The 16,978-nt window shown below is 43.0% G+C and overlaps 1 protein-coding gene across 2 annotated transcripts; it reads right to left on the reverse strand.

Annotated features, from left to right (window-relative positions):
* Positions 1 to 6,978: 6,978 nt before the first annotated feature.
* On the reverse strand, positions 6,979 to 9,383 carry LOC111954442 (cbp/p300-interacting transactivator 2). 2 transcript variants are annotated; one of them, XM_023974193.2, is made up of 2 exons: positions 9,120 to 9,383; positions 6,979 to 8,849 (listed from the first exon to the last, which is right to left on the reverse strand). In XM_023974193.2, the coding sequence occupies exon 2, from the start codon at positions 8,839 to 8,841 to the stop codon at positions 8,116 to 8,118; it is 726 nt and encodes a 241-aa protein (XP_023829961.1). In that variant the 5' UTR covers positions 8,842 to 8,849; positions 9,120 to 9,383; the 3' UTR covers positions 6,979 to 8,115. The 2 variants fall into 2 exon arrangements, with proteins under 2 accessions (XP_023829961.1, XP_023829960.1); XM_023974192.2 differs by having other exon boundaries at positions 9,192 to 9,382.
* Between the last annotated feature and the right edge of the window lie 7,595 nt (positions 9,384 to 16,978).

Genomic DNA, 16,978 nt, shown 5'->3' on the forward strand with positions numbered 1-16,978 from the left:
GAAGTAGTTGTTTCCCTTGCTCTGCAAGAGCCACGGCTTTTGTGGAGCGATAGGTAACGATGCTTTGTGGGAGGCAGTTGTTGATGTGTGCAGAGGGTCCCTGGTTCGAGCACAGGAGGAGAGGGACGGAAGCAATATTGTTACACATGATCATTCCACAGGTGCACTTGGTACTCGGGACAATAAACGGCCACTTTAAAATGTGCCGTTTTGTCACACAACACAATGCCACAGATGTTTCAAGTTGAGGGAGTGTGCAATTGGCATGCTGACATCAGGAATGTCCACCAAAGCTGTTGCCAGAGAATTGAATGTTAATTTCTCTACCATAAGCTGCCTCTAATGTCGTTAGACACTGGCCTCACAACCTCAGACCAGGACCTCTGATTCCGGCTTCTTCACCAGCGGGATTGTCTAAGACCAGTCGCTCAAACAGCTGATGAAATTGCGGAGTATTTCTGTCTGTTATAAAGCCCTTTTGTGGGGAAAAACTCATTCTGCTTGTCTGTGCCTGGCTCCCCAGTCCATAGATGAGGGCCTAACATATTTATTTCAATTGACTGATTTCCTTATATGAACTGTAACTCAGTAAAATCGTTGCATGTTGCGTTTATAGTTTTGTTCAGTATAGATTTAACATCACACTTAACCATCTTCCTGTCGGATTGATCAAAGGCGTTTGTTATATTAAACTGATTCAATGTATAGGGAGCCTAGAAACAAATGAATGTGCTATAAATAATTATTATAAATGATTTATTTATGTCAAAAGTCTCTGTAATAGACTAGAAACTATTAAGTATCTGCGGTAAGTTTATTCATTAACAAAATCTATTATGTCTTCCATGTACTTTCAGAAAGTTCCTTTCATCTTTGCTTGGCTCTGACTGACACTATATGATAAGATTGCTTACTGCTAGGCACCAGTATAATTGGCACAATCAAACATTCCTTAGTCAAATGTGGACCTGCTCCGCTCTTGCCAACTCATATTCCAGTGCTGCAGTAGCTGTTATAAAAGGTAGGATACCCTGAGTGCATGTTACATAAGCAACAGAGATCTAAAGCRTTGCTTTAATTTGACCCAAGGTGACTCTTTCCTTTTCATGGAGTTGAGTTGGAGTCCTGCAGTATGTGCAGTGAATTTGTAAGTGAAGCGCAAAGAAAGCTTTGTGGTATGATTTCAGAAAAACTTTGGGACAGAAAGCAATTGCTTGTTTAAATCAAACATACTGTAGACCAACAATCAGATGATCTGACCATGAAAGCTGACTATATGTTTGATCTGGTGTTTCATGTATTGTATCTCCACTGGTCTTAGATGTGGCAAATATCTACATGCTTTTTCATCTTTGGGGATTTTATACTGTGTATCTCTCTTGATCAATGTCAATCTACATTCTGTTTCTGTCTCCTACAGCATTACAGGCCCTAGCTGCTCCTCTCCTCCTCCTCTCATATCAGATTCATTGCGAACCAAGACACTCTCCTGCTTTAACACTCCAGAGAACCTGAACATGTCATTAAAGAAAGATAAGTTGGAGAGATACACTCCACTGACTTCCCTGACAGTGTATCTTGTATGTGCAAGATGAAAGTGGCCCTGTTACACAGTTCTACATGTGTATTTTGAATGTATAACTTTTCTGCAACGTGACTCCTCTCCAACATGATGCCTCAGAAACAGAATGTAGATTGACATTGATCAAGAGAGATACACAGTATAAAATCCCCAAAGATGAAAAGCATGTACATATTTGCCACATCTAAGACCAGTGGAGATATGAAATATCTCATGAAATATTGCTGGTGCTGGGTACAAATAGAATTAAAGGCAAGCCAGAGGGATCTGCACTATCCAAGGTACTCTCTCTCACCTTGGGATGGAAAGAAGAAGAGGCATAGTGCTCAGGAGGAGAGAGAGTACCTTGGATAGTGCAGATCCCTCTGGGTTGCCTTTATTCTGTTTGTACCCAGCACCAGCAATATTTCATGGGATATTTCATATCTCCACTGCTCAGGAGGAGCACTATGCCTCTTCTTCTTTCCATCCCAAGGTGAGAGAGAGTACCTTGGATAGTGCAGATCCCTCTGGGTTGCCTTTAATTCTATTTGTACCCAGCACCAGCATATCTTCTACAGCGAGGGATTCTGACTGGAGATTTGTGATTTGTCTGCCATCTCATTCACAGCGGGCTTCAACTCAACTACCTTTTTTCCACCTTCTCCTAAGTTTAAATTGTTGTGAATTTCCTAAATACTTATTTTGAGTCTCATACTTAGTCTTAGTTGGTGATCTTTTAACACAGAACACCATAGATAAACACTAAGATTGTCTATACATGTACACATTTTTGTCAAATCTGTTGGTCTGTCAGTCCTTGCATCCATAGCTTTGTCTATGAATCTGAATGGTTACAGTTTTACAGCATAATCCATCAGTTTCCAAAGAGTGGCAGGGTTAGGGTGTTGAAATTACAGATTGGTTCTTTAAATGGTGGGGATCAAGTTTTCAACAAAAAATCTGTGCACACCTGTGAGCAAAATTAATCACAAAGCATTTAGCCTTTTTTAAGGACATGTAATTGTATTTCTTCTTCTAGAAACTGTAAACATACAAATCAGGGCTTGTTTGCACACTCGACAAGGTGTTAATGGCACACAGATTGACCAGCAGAGCAATAGCTAAGGTTTTTGGCATAATGATACCCCTCTTCACTGTAGTACATCCCTGCCAACTGTCCCTAAGACAGTTCTGTGTCTATATGAAGAATCATGGTCGTGCTGAAGCTGAGGTATATTGAGGTAAATATGGAATGTTGGGAGCCAATAGGGCATATAATTTTTTCTGAGTGAAATTAATATACAGTGCATTCGGTAAAAAGTTTTCAGACCCCTTGACTTTTTCCACATTTTGTTACTTTACAGCCTTATTCTAAAATGGATCAAATAAAATAAAATCCCCATCAATCTACACACGATACCGCATAATCACAAATTAAAACAGGTTTTTAGAAAACAGAAATACCTTATTTACATAAGTATTCAGACTCCTTGCTATGAGACTTGAAATTGAGCTCAGGTGCATCCTGTTTTCATTGATCATTCTTCAGATGTTTCTACAAATTGATTAGAGTCCACCTGTGGTAAATTCAATTGATTGGACATGATTTGGAAAGGCACACACCTGTCTATTTAAGGTCCCACAGTTGACAGTGCATGTCAGAGCAAAAACCAAGCCATGAGGTCCAAGGAATTGTCCATAGAGCTCCGAGACAAGATTTTTGTCGAGGCACAGATTTCGGGAAGTATACCAAAAAATGTCTGCAGCATTGAAGGTCTCCAAGAATGCAGTGGCCTCCATCATTCTTAAATGGAAGAAGTTTGGAACCACCAAGACTCTTCCTAGAGCTGGCCGCCCAGCCAAATTGAGCAATCAGGGGAGAAGGGCCTTGGTCAGTGAGGTGACCAAGAACGAAAAAAGGTCACTGACAGAGCTCTAGAGTTCCTCTGTGGAGGTGGGAGGACCTTCCAGAAGGACAACCATCTCTGGAGCACTCCACCAATCAGGCCTTTATGGTAGAGTGGCCAGATGGAAGCCACTCCTCAGTAAAAAGCACATAACAGCCCACTTGGAGTTTGCCAAAAGGCACCTAAAGACTCTCAGACCATGAGAAACAAGATTCTCTGGTTTGATGAAACCAAGATTGAACTATTTGACCTGAATGCCAAGCGTAATGTCTGGAGGAAACCTGGCACCATCCTTACGGTAAAGAATGGTGGTGGCAGCATCAAGCTTTGAGGATGTTTTTCAGCTGCAGGGACGGGGAGACGAGTCAGGATTGAGAGAAAGATGAATGGAGCAAAGTAGAGAGATCCTTGATGAAAACATGCTCCAGAGTGCTCAACACCTCAGACTGGGGCAAATGTTCACCTTCCAACAGCACAACAACCCTAAGCCAACAGCCAAGACAATGCAGGAGTGGCTTCAGGACAAGTCTCTGAATGTCCTTGAGTGGCCCAGCCAGAGCTCGGACTTGAACCCGATCGAACATCTCTGGAGAGACCTGAAAAAAGCTGAGCAGCAACGCTGCCCATCCAACCTGACAGAGCTTGAACAGATCTGCAGAGAAGAATGGGAGAAACTCCCCAAATACAGGTGTGCCAAGCTTGTAGCGTCCTACCCAAGAAGACTCAAGGCTGTAATTGCTGCCAAAGGTGCTTCAACAAAGTACTGAGTAAAGGGTCTGAATACTTATGTAAATGTAAAAATGTCTGTTTTTTATTAGTAATACATTTGCTAAAAACAATGTAATCAATTTTAGAATAAGGCTGTAACGTAACAAAATGTGGAAAAAGTCAAGAGGTCAGAATACTTTCCGAATGCACTGTATACTGAACAAAAATATAAATGCAACTTGTAAAGTGTTGGTCCCATATTTCATGAGCTGAAATAAAAGATCCAAGAAATGTTCCATATGCACAAAAAGCGTATTTCTCTCAAATGTTGTGCACAAATGTGTTTACATCCCTGTTAGTGAGCATTTATCTTTTTCCAAGATAATCCATCCACCTATCAGGCGTGGCATATCAAGAAGTTGATTAAACAGCATGATCGTTACACAGGTGCACCTTGTGCTGGGGTCAATAAAAGGCCACTCTAAAATGTGCAGTTTTGTCACACAGCACAATGCCACAGATGTCTACAGTTTTCAGAGAGCATGCAATTGGCATGCTGACTGCAGGAATTTCTAACAGAGCTGTTGCCAGAGAATTTAATGTTAATTTCTCAACCATAAGCCGCATCCAACGTCATTGGCAGTACATCCAACGGAACTCACAACAACAGGTCATGTGTAACCACGCCAGCCCAGGACCTCCACATCCGGCTTCTTCATTTGCAGGATCATCTAAGGAGGGGTGTGGGGTTGCTGAGGAGTATTTCTGTTTGTAATAAAGCCCTTTTGTGGGGAAAAACTCCCTCTGATTGGCAGGGCCTGGCTCCCCAGTGGGTGGGCCTGGCTCCCAAGTTGGTGGGCCTAAGCCCTCCCAGGCCCAGCCATGGCTGCGCCCCTGTGAAATCCATATATTAGGGCCTAATGAATTTATTTAAATTGACTGATYTCCTTCTATGAACTTTAACTCAGTAAAATCTTTGAAATTGTTGCATGTTGTGTTTACATTTTTGTTCAGTATAATTAAAGGGATTGCACAGCACACTTCACAAAGACAAGGGTCTCAAATTGCTAACCTACTGTATTGATGTGTCAATTTAGTTTTTTATAGTCAATGACACCAATTTCAGGAATTATAGCAATTTAGTGATAACCCTTCAACTCTTCAGTCTCTCTCTGCTAACAATTCAAGCTTCTTTTTAAAAGTGTGTCCTCTGAATCTAATCCTTTCTTCGTTATGAAAGGGATGACTGATTTGGAAATGGGGGAAAAAACCTCAAGGACAATACAGGGTAGCATGCCTCTGGGATGAATGAGTCTCCACTTCAATATTCAGTAAAAATCTCACCTGGGACTCATCTCCCTGCACTTTTATTAGTCTCAATTATTGATTTATGCCATGTTTAAAATTCTCTTCAAATTAACTCCCTGTAATAGATACATAAATTAGGAGTGAACAGTCAGTAGTATAATTGCCTTAGCTGAGAAACGGTTCAGGTCTCGTCAGACAGTGAGAGAGAGCTCAACAGATGAAGCCACCGAACATTAGCATGGTAAAGGTTAGACGCCTGCAGTGTTACATCTCATGGTTCATTCCATAATCTCATTGAGTACTTCCTAGTGGCACTCCAGTCTCATTTTCACCTAATTTAACACCTGATTTACTTAACAAAAGGCACATCTCAATAGGTGGTCCAGGTAAGTCATGACATAGCACAAGTGGGGGGGGGGGGGGTTTCTCTGTTGCTCCTCTATTGTTCCTCAAGCACKTCCCTTCAAACTAACTACTTGAATGCTCTACTCCTTGAAGTTTGCAGTTGTGTCTTAAAGACACCATTTTGCTCAAAACATATATTTTTTACCCTGTAGTGTTTGTGCTTTACTGTATTTATATCGCTATTCAACAGTGAACGTTCAAAAATCACTGGAGGACGTCTGTATGTGTTTGGTTCCACTCTCTCTCGCACCATTAAGGATCCATAAAAACAGGTATTATGGGATGAATAGTCTAAATGTCATTTCATAGTTCATTGTCATCCAAGGAAAGTGTTAAATCTTTTACATTTTTTAAATCTTACAGTTTGGCAAAAACAATATGAGTGTACTTATTAACTAGCTTGACAAAAAGACAGACCTTATGCAATCAGCATTCAATGGCAGTGCCTTCTCACATGGCATATCAAGCATAACTAAAAACAGTATCACATTAGATCATTGTCCAATATCTGCAGTGGCATCATTGTAAATAATAAATAACACAGGTGTGTTATCTTAGTTTCAAGGACAAAGTGAAGCTCATTGCACTGTATTTCTATGCATGCATAGTTTCAATCACAGAGATGCAAAACACTAGACTTCTTTGTAATACCTATGTAATAAGTACTAGAATTGTTAGGTTGTTGGGTATTTTTAGGCTGTATGCATCATTATTGGTTAGTCTCAGAAGTACACTCTTAGAAAAAAAGGTGCTATCTAGAACCTAAGAGTGTAGTATTTCCTCACAACAACACTAACCGGGCGCCGATGACGTGGATGTTGATTAAGGCAGCCCCCCGCACTTCTCTGATTCAGAGGAGTTGGGTTAAATGCAGAAGACACATTTCAGTTGAATGCATTCAGTTGCACAACTGACTAGGTATCCCCCTTTCACTAACTACAACTTTGGAACCATGTGAACCAAACTGAAATCTGAATGTAAAAGGATAGTTGTTTTTTGTCCTGCCACTATGCAAAAGTATGCAACAACAAACCCCACAAATTGAAAACACATGGAACGGATGCCAACACCCACAATCACACCATGTTCACTTCAGTAATGCACTTCAGCTGCTTTATTCATGTTTGCAAATTAAAATAGAATAAATTACAAAAATACTGTCCAACTTTCCTTGAAAGCTTCAACACAGTAGTATTGCCATGTATCGCATACACTAAATAAGCACAGTGGTGTCAATTCTCAGAACTGATGAGGAAGAAAACGTCCTGTGAAATTATACTCTCTACCTTGATAACATTCCACACCATTTATTGTCCACAAAGGAAAGAGCAGGGGGGAGGGGGCCGGGTATTCAAGCGAGGAGTATCCTTTTTCCAAAGACAATATTTTGTCTCACTCTTTCTACCAGACAGGTCCCATTTAAGAATGTGGACAATACCCACACCTCAACACATCACTCCCTCTGTTATTGAAGGATCCACATCTCTCCTACAATTAACCTTTACAATAACCGAGACAGCCAAGTTCACTCACACCACATCCTGGCTGGGATACAAGCAATGTTAGAAAGACATTTGCAGGGCAGAAGAAGAATACACAAGTTGCAGTTCTCTTCCATAATAGACAAATCATTTTACATTACAGATATCTGATAAGTATATCGCCACAAAATTGTACAGTATATTATTGTAGGGAACAATGACACAGCACTTGTCTAGAAGCATGTTTCTTAACCACTTAGATCATTTAGAATATGGTTCATTTGCAATTCATAATAATTCAACATTTTCTGTCATCCAAAATGTTTGAATGAGGCAGGAAAATAAATATACCAAGCACACCATTGTACATCTCTATTTTCTTTGAGGACTATTCAAATAAGCAGACAGCTCTACTCCAGTAGAGCTTTCTTGATTTCCCATGTTCAGTTGTTCAATTAAGTAATGATGCATTTCATGGATTTGAAAATTTTCCTTCTGACAGACTCGATTGAGGTTGTAGTGCATTCCTACTCAAACAAACTCATTTCCATGATGTCTGCAGTGCAGTGTAAGCCTATTACCCCCCAAATATTAGAGGAATTTATCTAGTATAGCCTACATGTTTGAATGGTTCTCCATTGGTATATTGCAGATCTCTCTCGAATGCTTGAGTTTAAGAGACAAACAGGAATGCTTTAAAGTCTGTTTGAGTAGATGACTGTATAAGTCCACTTGCTGAGAATTAACAACTCACTCGGCTTGGCTGTTGCTTACATACAAAGTCTGTCATGAAATCAAACTCGTTCTGTCCTAACCACAGCTCAGGTAGCTCCTTTATTCGGTCCAGCCCCATCTCAATGACCAGAGACATCAAGACCTCCTCATCAATAAAGTCCGTGTCAATGACGTTGGGGGGCAGTATTGCAGCAGGCAAATGGTGCGCCTGTGGAGGCAAACTGGATGTGCTGTGTTTCGCGTTGCCATCTCTGAACTGTTGTCCTGTCCCGTTAAGTTGATGATTCGCAGGATGTAACTCATGCATATAATGATGATGAGAGGGATGTGTATGGTGGCTGTAGTACTGCGTGTTGAGCTTTTGTAACTGCATGCTTGCCGCGAGCTGTCCTTGAGTGGGGACGGCGGTGGTGGGTCCCACAAATTGAGAGCTATAGCGCGCACCGGGAGGCATGTTGCCGTTTGGGTGTCCAGCGTTTACATTTACATTCCCCGACCCCACTGAATGTCTAATTCCGTGGTTAGATGTTACATTTCCCCCTCCGTAGTGCAAATGATCTCCCATAATACCAGTAGTGTAGCCATGCTGCTGTTGCTGCTGCTGTTGTTGCTGATGGTGTAGTGGGTTCGAGAACTGCCCCATGCCCATTCTGCGTGCTGGGTGGTGATGGTGGAGACCATTAATAGCTTCAGGGAATCGTCCATGGTTCATTGCCATCATGCGGTCTACCATTCCCCAAGCTGTCACAAATTAAAAAACAAAATTACATTTGCATCGACAGGATAAGACAAACACCATTAGCTTATCCAATAAATGACGCACAATGACAGTGGAAAGGATTATCACCCAGTAAATAGTTTTGCTGTTAAAGCCTTCAAAAAAGTATTTAGAAGCATACTTCCCATGCAAAACATTAATATTAGACACTATGTATACAATGTAACTGCAGACTGGTTCACAATAACAGAGCTGCAAGGTTGTATCAAATGTCTCCGTGATATTGTAATTACTTTTTTTTCAGTGTATAAATTTCCCGCAGGTCACTCCTAGGCTGTTGTCCATACACAAAACTTGCTCTTTACCTCCTTGACTGGATCCCTTGGATGTGGTTCCGCTGTCAGCACAACACGAGTAACTATATCAGTCCAGTTTATGCGATATGTAGTCCCAACTCAGTGAACACTGTGCATTCTGAAAACCAAGATAGCGTACTTTCAACCTAAACTCAGAAAAAATAAAAAACTGTTTCAAGCGCCCTCGCCCAGTGCTGATATACTATACAACCAGTCATGGGCGGAGCGAGCCAAATCTTGAATCTGACGAGACGAAAGTCTGGATTCAGGATCGCAAAAAATGTGGAGCAGAGCCTTCGCCACCCTCCCGCACCAATCGCCTCCCAGCAGCAGCAGTTTCACAGCAGAAACATCGAGGCACATTACCTCATTGCAGCTATTTCTGTTTAAGTCAAGAGTGGGAAAACATTAACTCACTTTTCACACCTTTGGAAAGTTCAACATGCATAGAAGCTGTTCCCCAATTTTGCGCAAAGAGGTGAGAAAATGACCAAATGGCCAGATTATTAGGCTATCTATTGACTCCTAAAACTGGTCAGGATCTATACATGTACCAATTCATAAAACAATATCATTAGGATACGCGTGGATGTGTTATCCACGAGTTTATCAACCTTCATAATTACAATTACAGAATCAACTTTCCTGAATCCTAATGTTAAGAATGACAATGAGATGCTCTGTTTAGGTAGGCTATAAGTATACAGAATACAACACTTTAATAGTGTAGATTTAATTTGTATTAATAAGCGTTTTTATATCAGTATTTAACATTTCTGACATGTTGAGAGACACATGAATACAGTTGGAACAGTGGAAACAATCCAATGCTTCTGCAGCCTTTTCTGGTTCCATGTTTTATGAATATCCAAACGCGTCTGCAGGCGTGCGGTACGTGCGCCCTGCTCCTAGCGGTTGTCACTGATGTTTTGATCAGCCACACTCCTGCTCAGTGCTCTGTAAACAAACCTGATCACCTCAACCAATGTACTGTTTTTGCCTCAAACCTGACTATGCCCACTGCTGTACACAAAAACATATCCTGTTGCTTCTCCTGAGGGTACAAAGCATATGCGGCTGCTGTGTGGAGGACAGCTCATAATAATGGCTGGAATGGAGCAAATGGAATGGCATCAAACACATATAAACCATGTGTTTGATATATTTGATACCATTCCCTTGATTCGGCTCCAGTCATTACCACGAGCCCGTCCTCCCCAATTAAGGTGCCACCAACCTCCTGTGGTACAAATCAAATCAAATTTTATTGGTCACGTACGTACACATGGTTAGCAGATGTTAGTGCGACTGTAGCGAAATGCTTGTGCTTCTAGTTCCGACAGTGCAGTAATATCTAACAAGTCGCTCTGGATAAGAGTGTCTGCTAAATGACTTAAATGTAATGTAAATGTAATCTAACAATTCCACAACAACTACCTAATACACTCAAATCTAAAGGGATGGAATAAGAATATGTACATATAAATATATGGATGAGCGATGACTGAGTGGCATAGACAAGATGCAATAGATGGTATACAATACAGTATATACTGTACATATGAGATGAGTAATGTAAGACATGTAAACATTATTAAAGTGGCATTATTTAAAGTGACTAGTGATCCATTTATTAAAGTGGCCAGTGAATTCGGGTCTATGTGTAGGCAGCAGCCTCTCTGTGTTAGTAATGGCTGTTTAACAGTCTGATGGCCTTGAGATCGAAGCTGTTGTTCAGTCTCTCGGTCCCAGCTTTGATGTACCTGTGCTGACCTTTCCTTCTGGATGGTAGCAGGGTGAACAGGCAGTGGCTCGGGTGGTTGATGTCCTTGATGATCTTTTTGGCCTTCCTGTGACATTGGGTGCTGTAGGTGTCCTGGAGGGCAAGTAGTTTGCCCCCGGTGATGTGTTGTACAGACTGCACCACCCTCTGGAGAGCCTTGCGGTTGAGGGCGGTGCAGCTGCCGTACCAGGCGGTGATACAGCCCGACTGGGTGCTCTCAATTGTACACCTGTAAAAGTTTGTGAGGGTTTTAGGTGACAAGCCAAATTTCTTYAGCCTTTGAGGTTGAAGAGGCACTGTTGTGCCTTCTTCACCACACTGTCTGTGTGGGTGGACCATTTCACTTTGTCCGTGATGTGTACGCCAAGGAACTTTCCATCTTCTCCAATGCTGTCCCGTCGATGTGGATAGGGGGGTGCTCCCTCTGCTGTTTCCTGAAGTCCACAAGCATCTCCTTTGTTTTATTGACGTTGAGTGAGAGGTTGATTTCCTGACCCCACACTCTGAGTGCCCTCACCTCCTAACTGTAGGCTGTCTTGTTGTTGTTGGTAATCAAGCCCACTACTGTTGTGTCGTCTGCAAACTTGATGATTGAGTTGGAGGCTTGGACCCAATTGCACAGAGCGGGGTTGAGACCCAGGGCCTCAAGCTTAATGTCAATGAACAACATTCTTACATAGATATTCCTCTTGTCCAGATGGCGGATAGGGCAGTGTGCAGTGTGATGTGGACCTGTTGGGGCGGTATGCAAACTGAAGTGGGTCTAGGGTGGCAGGTAAGGTGGAGGTGATATGATCCTTGACTAGTGTCTAAAAGCACTTCATGATGACAGAAGTGAGTGCTACGGGGCGATAGTAATTTAGTTCAGTTATCTATGCCTTCTTGGGGCACTTTCAGTTCTGCGCGAATGCCGCCATCTATCCACGGTTTCTGGTTAGGGTATGTTTTAATAGTCACATTGTGTACAACATCTCCAATGCACTTCCTTATAAACTCACTCACTGAATCAGCATATAAATGAATGTTATTCTCTGAGGCTGCCTGAAACATTTCCCAGTCCGTGTGATCAAAACTATCATGAAGCGTGGATTCCGATTGGTCAGACCAGCATTGAATGCTTCTTGCCACAGGTACATCCTGTTTGAGTTTCTGCCTATAGGACGGTAGGAGCAAAATAGAGTCGTGGTCGGATTTGCCAAAGGGAGGGCAGGGGAGGGCCTTGTATACATCGCGGAAGTTGGAGTAGAAGTGAACCAGTTTATTGCCCACACAAGTGCTACAAAGCCAGCTGCGTATTATGCTTGGCTCTTAAAGGAGCAATCAGCAGTTGCTACATCCATTTTTGTACTTAATGATATGTACATTGATTCTTGAAGAATATAGCCTAGCTTATAAATGCCTCATGAGCTTAGTTGAACTGACATACTCTATCAGAAGCCAAACTATAAGCTTTTTTACTCCAATGTTTGTAAACAAAGCAAATGTAAACAAACAATGTATATCTTTAAAAAAATATTACAATTATCATGTTGATATCATTGATGGCCAGTCCTTGCATCCATAGCTCTGTCTTTGAATTTGAGAGTGGTTCAATTTCTCCAGCCCCAACATGCCACTTTTTACAGAACCAGGGAAAGAGGATACCTAGTCAGCTGCACAAGTGAAAGCATTCAACCGAATAATGTCTTCTGCATTTAACCCAACCCCTTTGAATCAGAGAGGTGAGGGGGTTGCCTTAATCGACATCCTCAGCACCTAGGTCCTAGGGTGTAGTTGTTGTTGGGGGTTAACTGCCTTTCTCAAGGGCATAACCTTGCCAGTGTAACAGTATAACTTTGGTCCGTCCCAGTGACCTTTCTGTTACTGGCCCAACACTCTTAACCACTAGGCTACCTGCCGCAAATAGTGGTGGGGAAGACGCTTTGTTATTGTTTCAATTGCTGATTGCCGCTTTAAAGTGACTGACTGCACAGGCCGATTATCAGTGCCACACTGGAGGCAAATTAGCAATGCATGATTGTAAACATCTATTATTTGCAGATCAGGCCTATGTCAGTACTTAATAAGTGAAGGTGGCTCATGCATATGAAAAGGCAATGATACTGGTGTATGCAAATCCCCTTACAATACAATCCCCCTAATTTTGAAGCCACCACGCCTCCATCTTGGCACTCTCCCTACCAGTTTTAAAACATTTTTGGGAAGCTATAGAAATGCATATTTTCCCATGTTTATTCTATTACAGACACCTTAATGTATGCTTAAATTATATTATGTGAGCTAAACATAAAAATAAATGACAAAATATAGAATAACATTTTCCTTAAAGTATAATTTTTTTAAAGTTCGAAAGTTACTCTCCCAACTACAATTTTTAAAAATTAAATACATGTAATTTTGTCCTTGGAACATTTTTTTTATTTATTATTTTTTATTTCACCTTTATTTAACCAGGTAGGCTAGTTGAGAACAAGTTCTCATTTGCAACTGCGACCTGGCCAAGATAAAGCATAGCAGTGTGAACAGACAACACAGAGTTACACATGGAGTAAACAATAAACAAGTCAATAACATGGTAGAAAAAAAGAGAATCTATATACAATGTGTGCAAAAGGCATGAGGTAGGCATAAATTCGAATAATTACAATTTAGCAGATTAACACTGGAGTGATAAATCATCAGATGATCATGTGCAAGAAGAGATATTGGTACTGGTGTGCAAAAGAGCAGAAAAGTAAATAAATAAAAGCAGTATGGGGGGTGAGGTAGGTAAATTGGGTGGGTAGTTTACAGATGGACTATGTACAGCTGCAGCGATCGGTTAGCTGCTCGGATAGCAGATTTTTAAAGTTGTTGAGGGAGATAAAAGTCTCCAACTTCAGAGATTTTTGCAATTCGTTCCAGTCGCAGGCAGCAGAGAACTGGAAGGAAAGGCGTCCAAATGAGGTTTTAGCTTTAGGGATGATCAGTGAGATACACCTGCTGGAGCGCGTGCTGGCGGTGGGTGTAGCCATCGTGACCAGTGAACTGAGATAAGGCGGCACTTTACCTAGCATAGCCTTGTAGATGACCTGGAGCCAGTGGGTCTGACGACGAACATGTAGCGAGGGCCAGCCGACTAGGGCATACAGGTCGCAGTGGTGGGTCGTATAAGGTGCTTTAGTACAAAACGAATGGCACTGTGATAAACTGCATCCAGTTTGCTGAGTAGAGTGTTGGAAGCTATTTTGTAGATGACATCGCCGAAGTCGAGGATCGGCAGGATAGTCAGTTTTACTAGGGTAAGTTTGGCGGCGTGAGTGAAGGAGGCTTTGTTGCGGAATAGAAAGCCGATTCTTGATTTGATTTTGGATTGGAGATGTTTGATATGAGTCTGGAAGGAGAGTTTGCAGTCTAGCCAGACACCTAGGTACTTATAGATGTCCACATATTCTAGGTCGGACCGTCCAGGGTGGTGATGCTAGTCGGGCGTGCGGGTGCAGGCAGCGAACGGTTGAAAAGCATGCATTTGGTTTTACTAGCGTTTAAGAGCAGTTGGAGGCCACGAAGGAGTGTTTGTATGGCATTGAAGCTCGTTTGGAGGTTAGATAGCACAGTGTCCAAGGAAGGGCCGGAAGTATATGAATGGTGTCGTCTGCGTAGAGGTGGATCAGGGAATCGCCCGCAGCAAGAGCAACATCATTGATGTATACAGAGAAAAGAGTCGGCCCGAGAATTGACCCTGTGGTACCGGACAACATGCCCTCCGATTTGACACACTGAACTCTGTCTGCAAAGTAGTTGGTGAACCAGGCAAGGCAGTCATTAGAAAAACCGAGGCTACTGAGTCTGCCGATAAGAATATGGTGATTGACAGAGTCGAAAGCTTGGCCAGGTCGATGAGACGGCTGCACAGTAATGTCTTTTATCGATGGCGGTTATGATGTCGTTTAGTACCTTGAGCGTGGCTGAGGTGCATCCGTGACCGGCTCGGAAACCGGATTGCACAGCAGAGAAGGTACGGTGGGATTCGAGATGGTCAGTGATCTGTTTGTTGACTTGGCTTTCGAAGACCTTAGATAGGCAGGGCAGGATGGATTAAGGTCTGTAACAGTTTGGGTCCAGGGTGTCTCCCCCTTTGAAGAGGGGGATGACCGCGGCAGCTTTCCAATCCTTGGGGATCTCAGATGATACGAAGGAGAGGTTGAACAGGCTGGTAATAGGGGGTGCGACAATGGTGGCGGACAGTTTCAGAAATAGGGGGTCCAGATTGTCAAGCCCAGCTGATTTGTATGGGTCCAGGTAAAGGAGAAGGGATTTGGGTAAAGGAGAGCTGGGGAGGCTTGGGCGAGTAGCAGCGGGGGGGCGGGGCTGTTGGCCAAGGTTGAGTCGCCAGGAAGAAGGCATGGCAGCCATTGAGAAATGCTTGTTGAAGTCTTCGATTATCACGGATTTATCGGTGGTGACCGTGTTACCTAGCCTCAGTGCAGTGGGCAGCTGGGAGGAGGTGCTCTTGTTCTCCATGGACTTTACAGTATCCCAGAACTTTTTGGAGTTAGAGCTACAGGATGCGAATTTCTGCTTGAAAAAGCTGGCCTTTGCTTTCCTGACTGACTGCGTGTATTGGTTCCTGACTTCCCTGAACAGTTGCATATCGCGGGGCTCTTCGATGCTATTGCAGTTCGCCACAGGATGTTTTTGTGGCTGGTCGAGGGCAGTCAGGTCTGAGTGAACCAAGGGCTATATCTGTTCTTGGTTCTGCATTTTTTGAACGGAGCATGCTTGTCTAATATGGTGAGGAAGTAACATTTAAAAGAATGACCAGGCATCCTCAACTGACGGGATGAGGTCAATATCCTTCCAGGGTACCGGGCCAGGTCGATTAGAAAGGCCTGCTCGCAGAAGTGTTTTAGGGAGCGTTTGACAGTGATGAGGGGTGTCGTTTGACGCAGACCCGTGGCGGATACAGGCAATGAGGCAGTGATCGCTGAGATCTTGATTGAAGACAGCAGAGGTGTATTTGGAGGGCAGGTTGGTCAGGATAATGTCTATTAGGGTGCCCATGTTTACGGATTTAGGGTTTGTACTTGGTGGGTTCCTTGATGATTTGTGTGAGATTGAGGGCATCAAGCTTGATTGTAGGACTGCCGGGGTGTTAAGCATATCCCAGTTTAGGTCACCTAACAGAACAAACTCTGAAGCTAGATGGGGAGCGATCAATTCACAGATGGTGTCCAGGGCACAGCTGGAGCTGAGGGGGGGGCGGTAGCAGGCGGCAACAGTGAGAGACTTATTTCTGGAGAGATTATTTTTTTAATTAGAAGTTCGAACTGTTTGGGCATAGACCTGGAAAGTATGACAGAACTTTGCAGGCTATCTCTGCAGTAGATTGCAACTCCTCCCCCTTTGGCAGTTCTATCTTGACGGAAGTGTTATAGTTGGGTATGGATCTCAGAATTTTTGGTGGCCTTCTCTAAGCCAGGATTCGGACACGGCAAGGACATCAGGATTGGCAGAGTGTGCTAAAGCGGTGAGTAAGGCAAACTTAGGGAGGAGGCTTCTGATGTTGACATGCATGAGCCAAGGCTTTTTCGATCGCAGAAGTCAACAAATGAGGGTGACTGGGGACATGCAGGGCCTGGGTTTACCTCCACATCCACCCGAGGAACAGAGGAGTAGTAGGATGAGGGTGCGGCTAAAGGCTATCAAAAACTGGTCGCCTAGAGCGTTGGGGACAAAGAATAAAAGGAGCAGATTTATGGGCGTGGTAGAAATGATTCTGGGCATAATGTGCAGACAGGGGTATGGAGGGCGCGGGTACAGCGGAGGCAAGCCCAGGCACTGGGTGATGTAAAGAGAGGTTGTATCTCTGGACATGCTGGTCTCAATGGGTGAGGTCACCGCATGTGTGGGGGGTGGACAAAGGGGGTATCAGAGGTACGGAGAGTGGAACTACAGGGTCCATTGCAAACCAAAACAATGACAATGAAAACTAGCTGAACAACAGTATGCAAGGCATATTGATATTTGAGAG

This window comes from Salvelinus sp. IW2-2015, linkage group LG28, assembly GCF_002910315.2.
Source record: "Salvelinus sp. IW2-2015 linkage group LG28, ASM291031v2, whole genome shotgun sequence".
NCBI classification, from domain to species: domain Eukaryota; kingdom Metazoa; phylum Chordata; class Actinopteri; order Salmoniformes; family Salmonidae; genus Salvelinus; species Salvelinus sp. IW2-2015.

Coding starts and splice junctions, on each gene's coding strand:
- LOC111954442 (XM_023974193.2), bottom strand. CDS start 8,841: ATGGTAGACCGCATGATGGCAATGAACCATGGACGATTCCCTGAAGCT.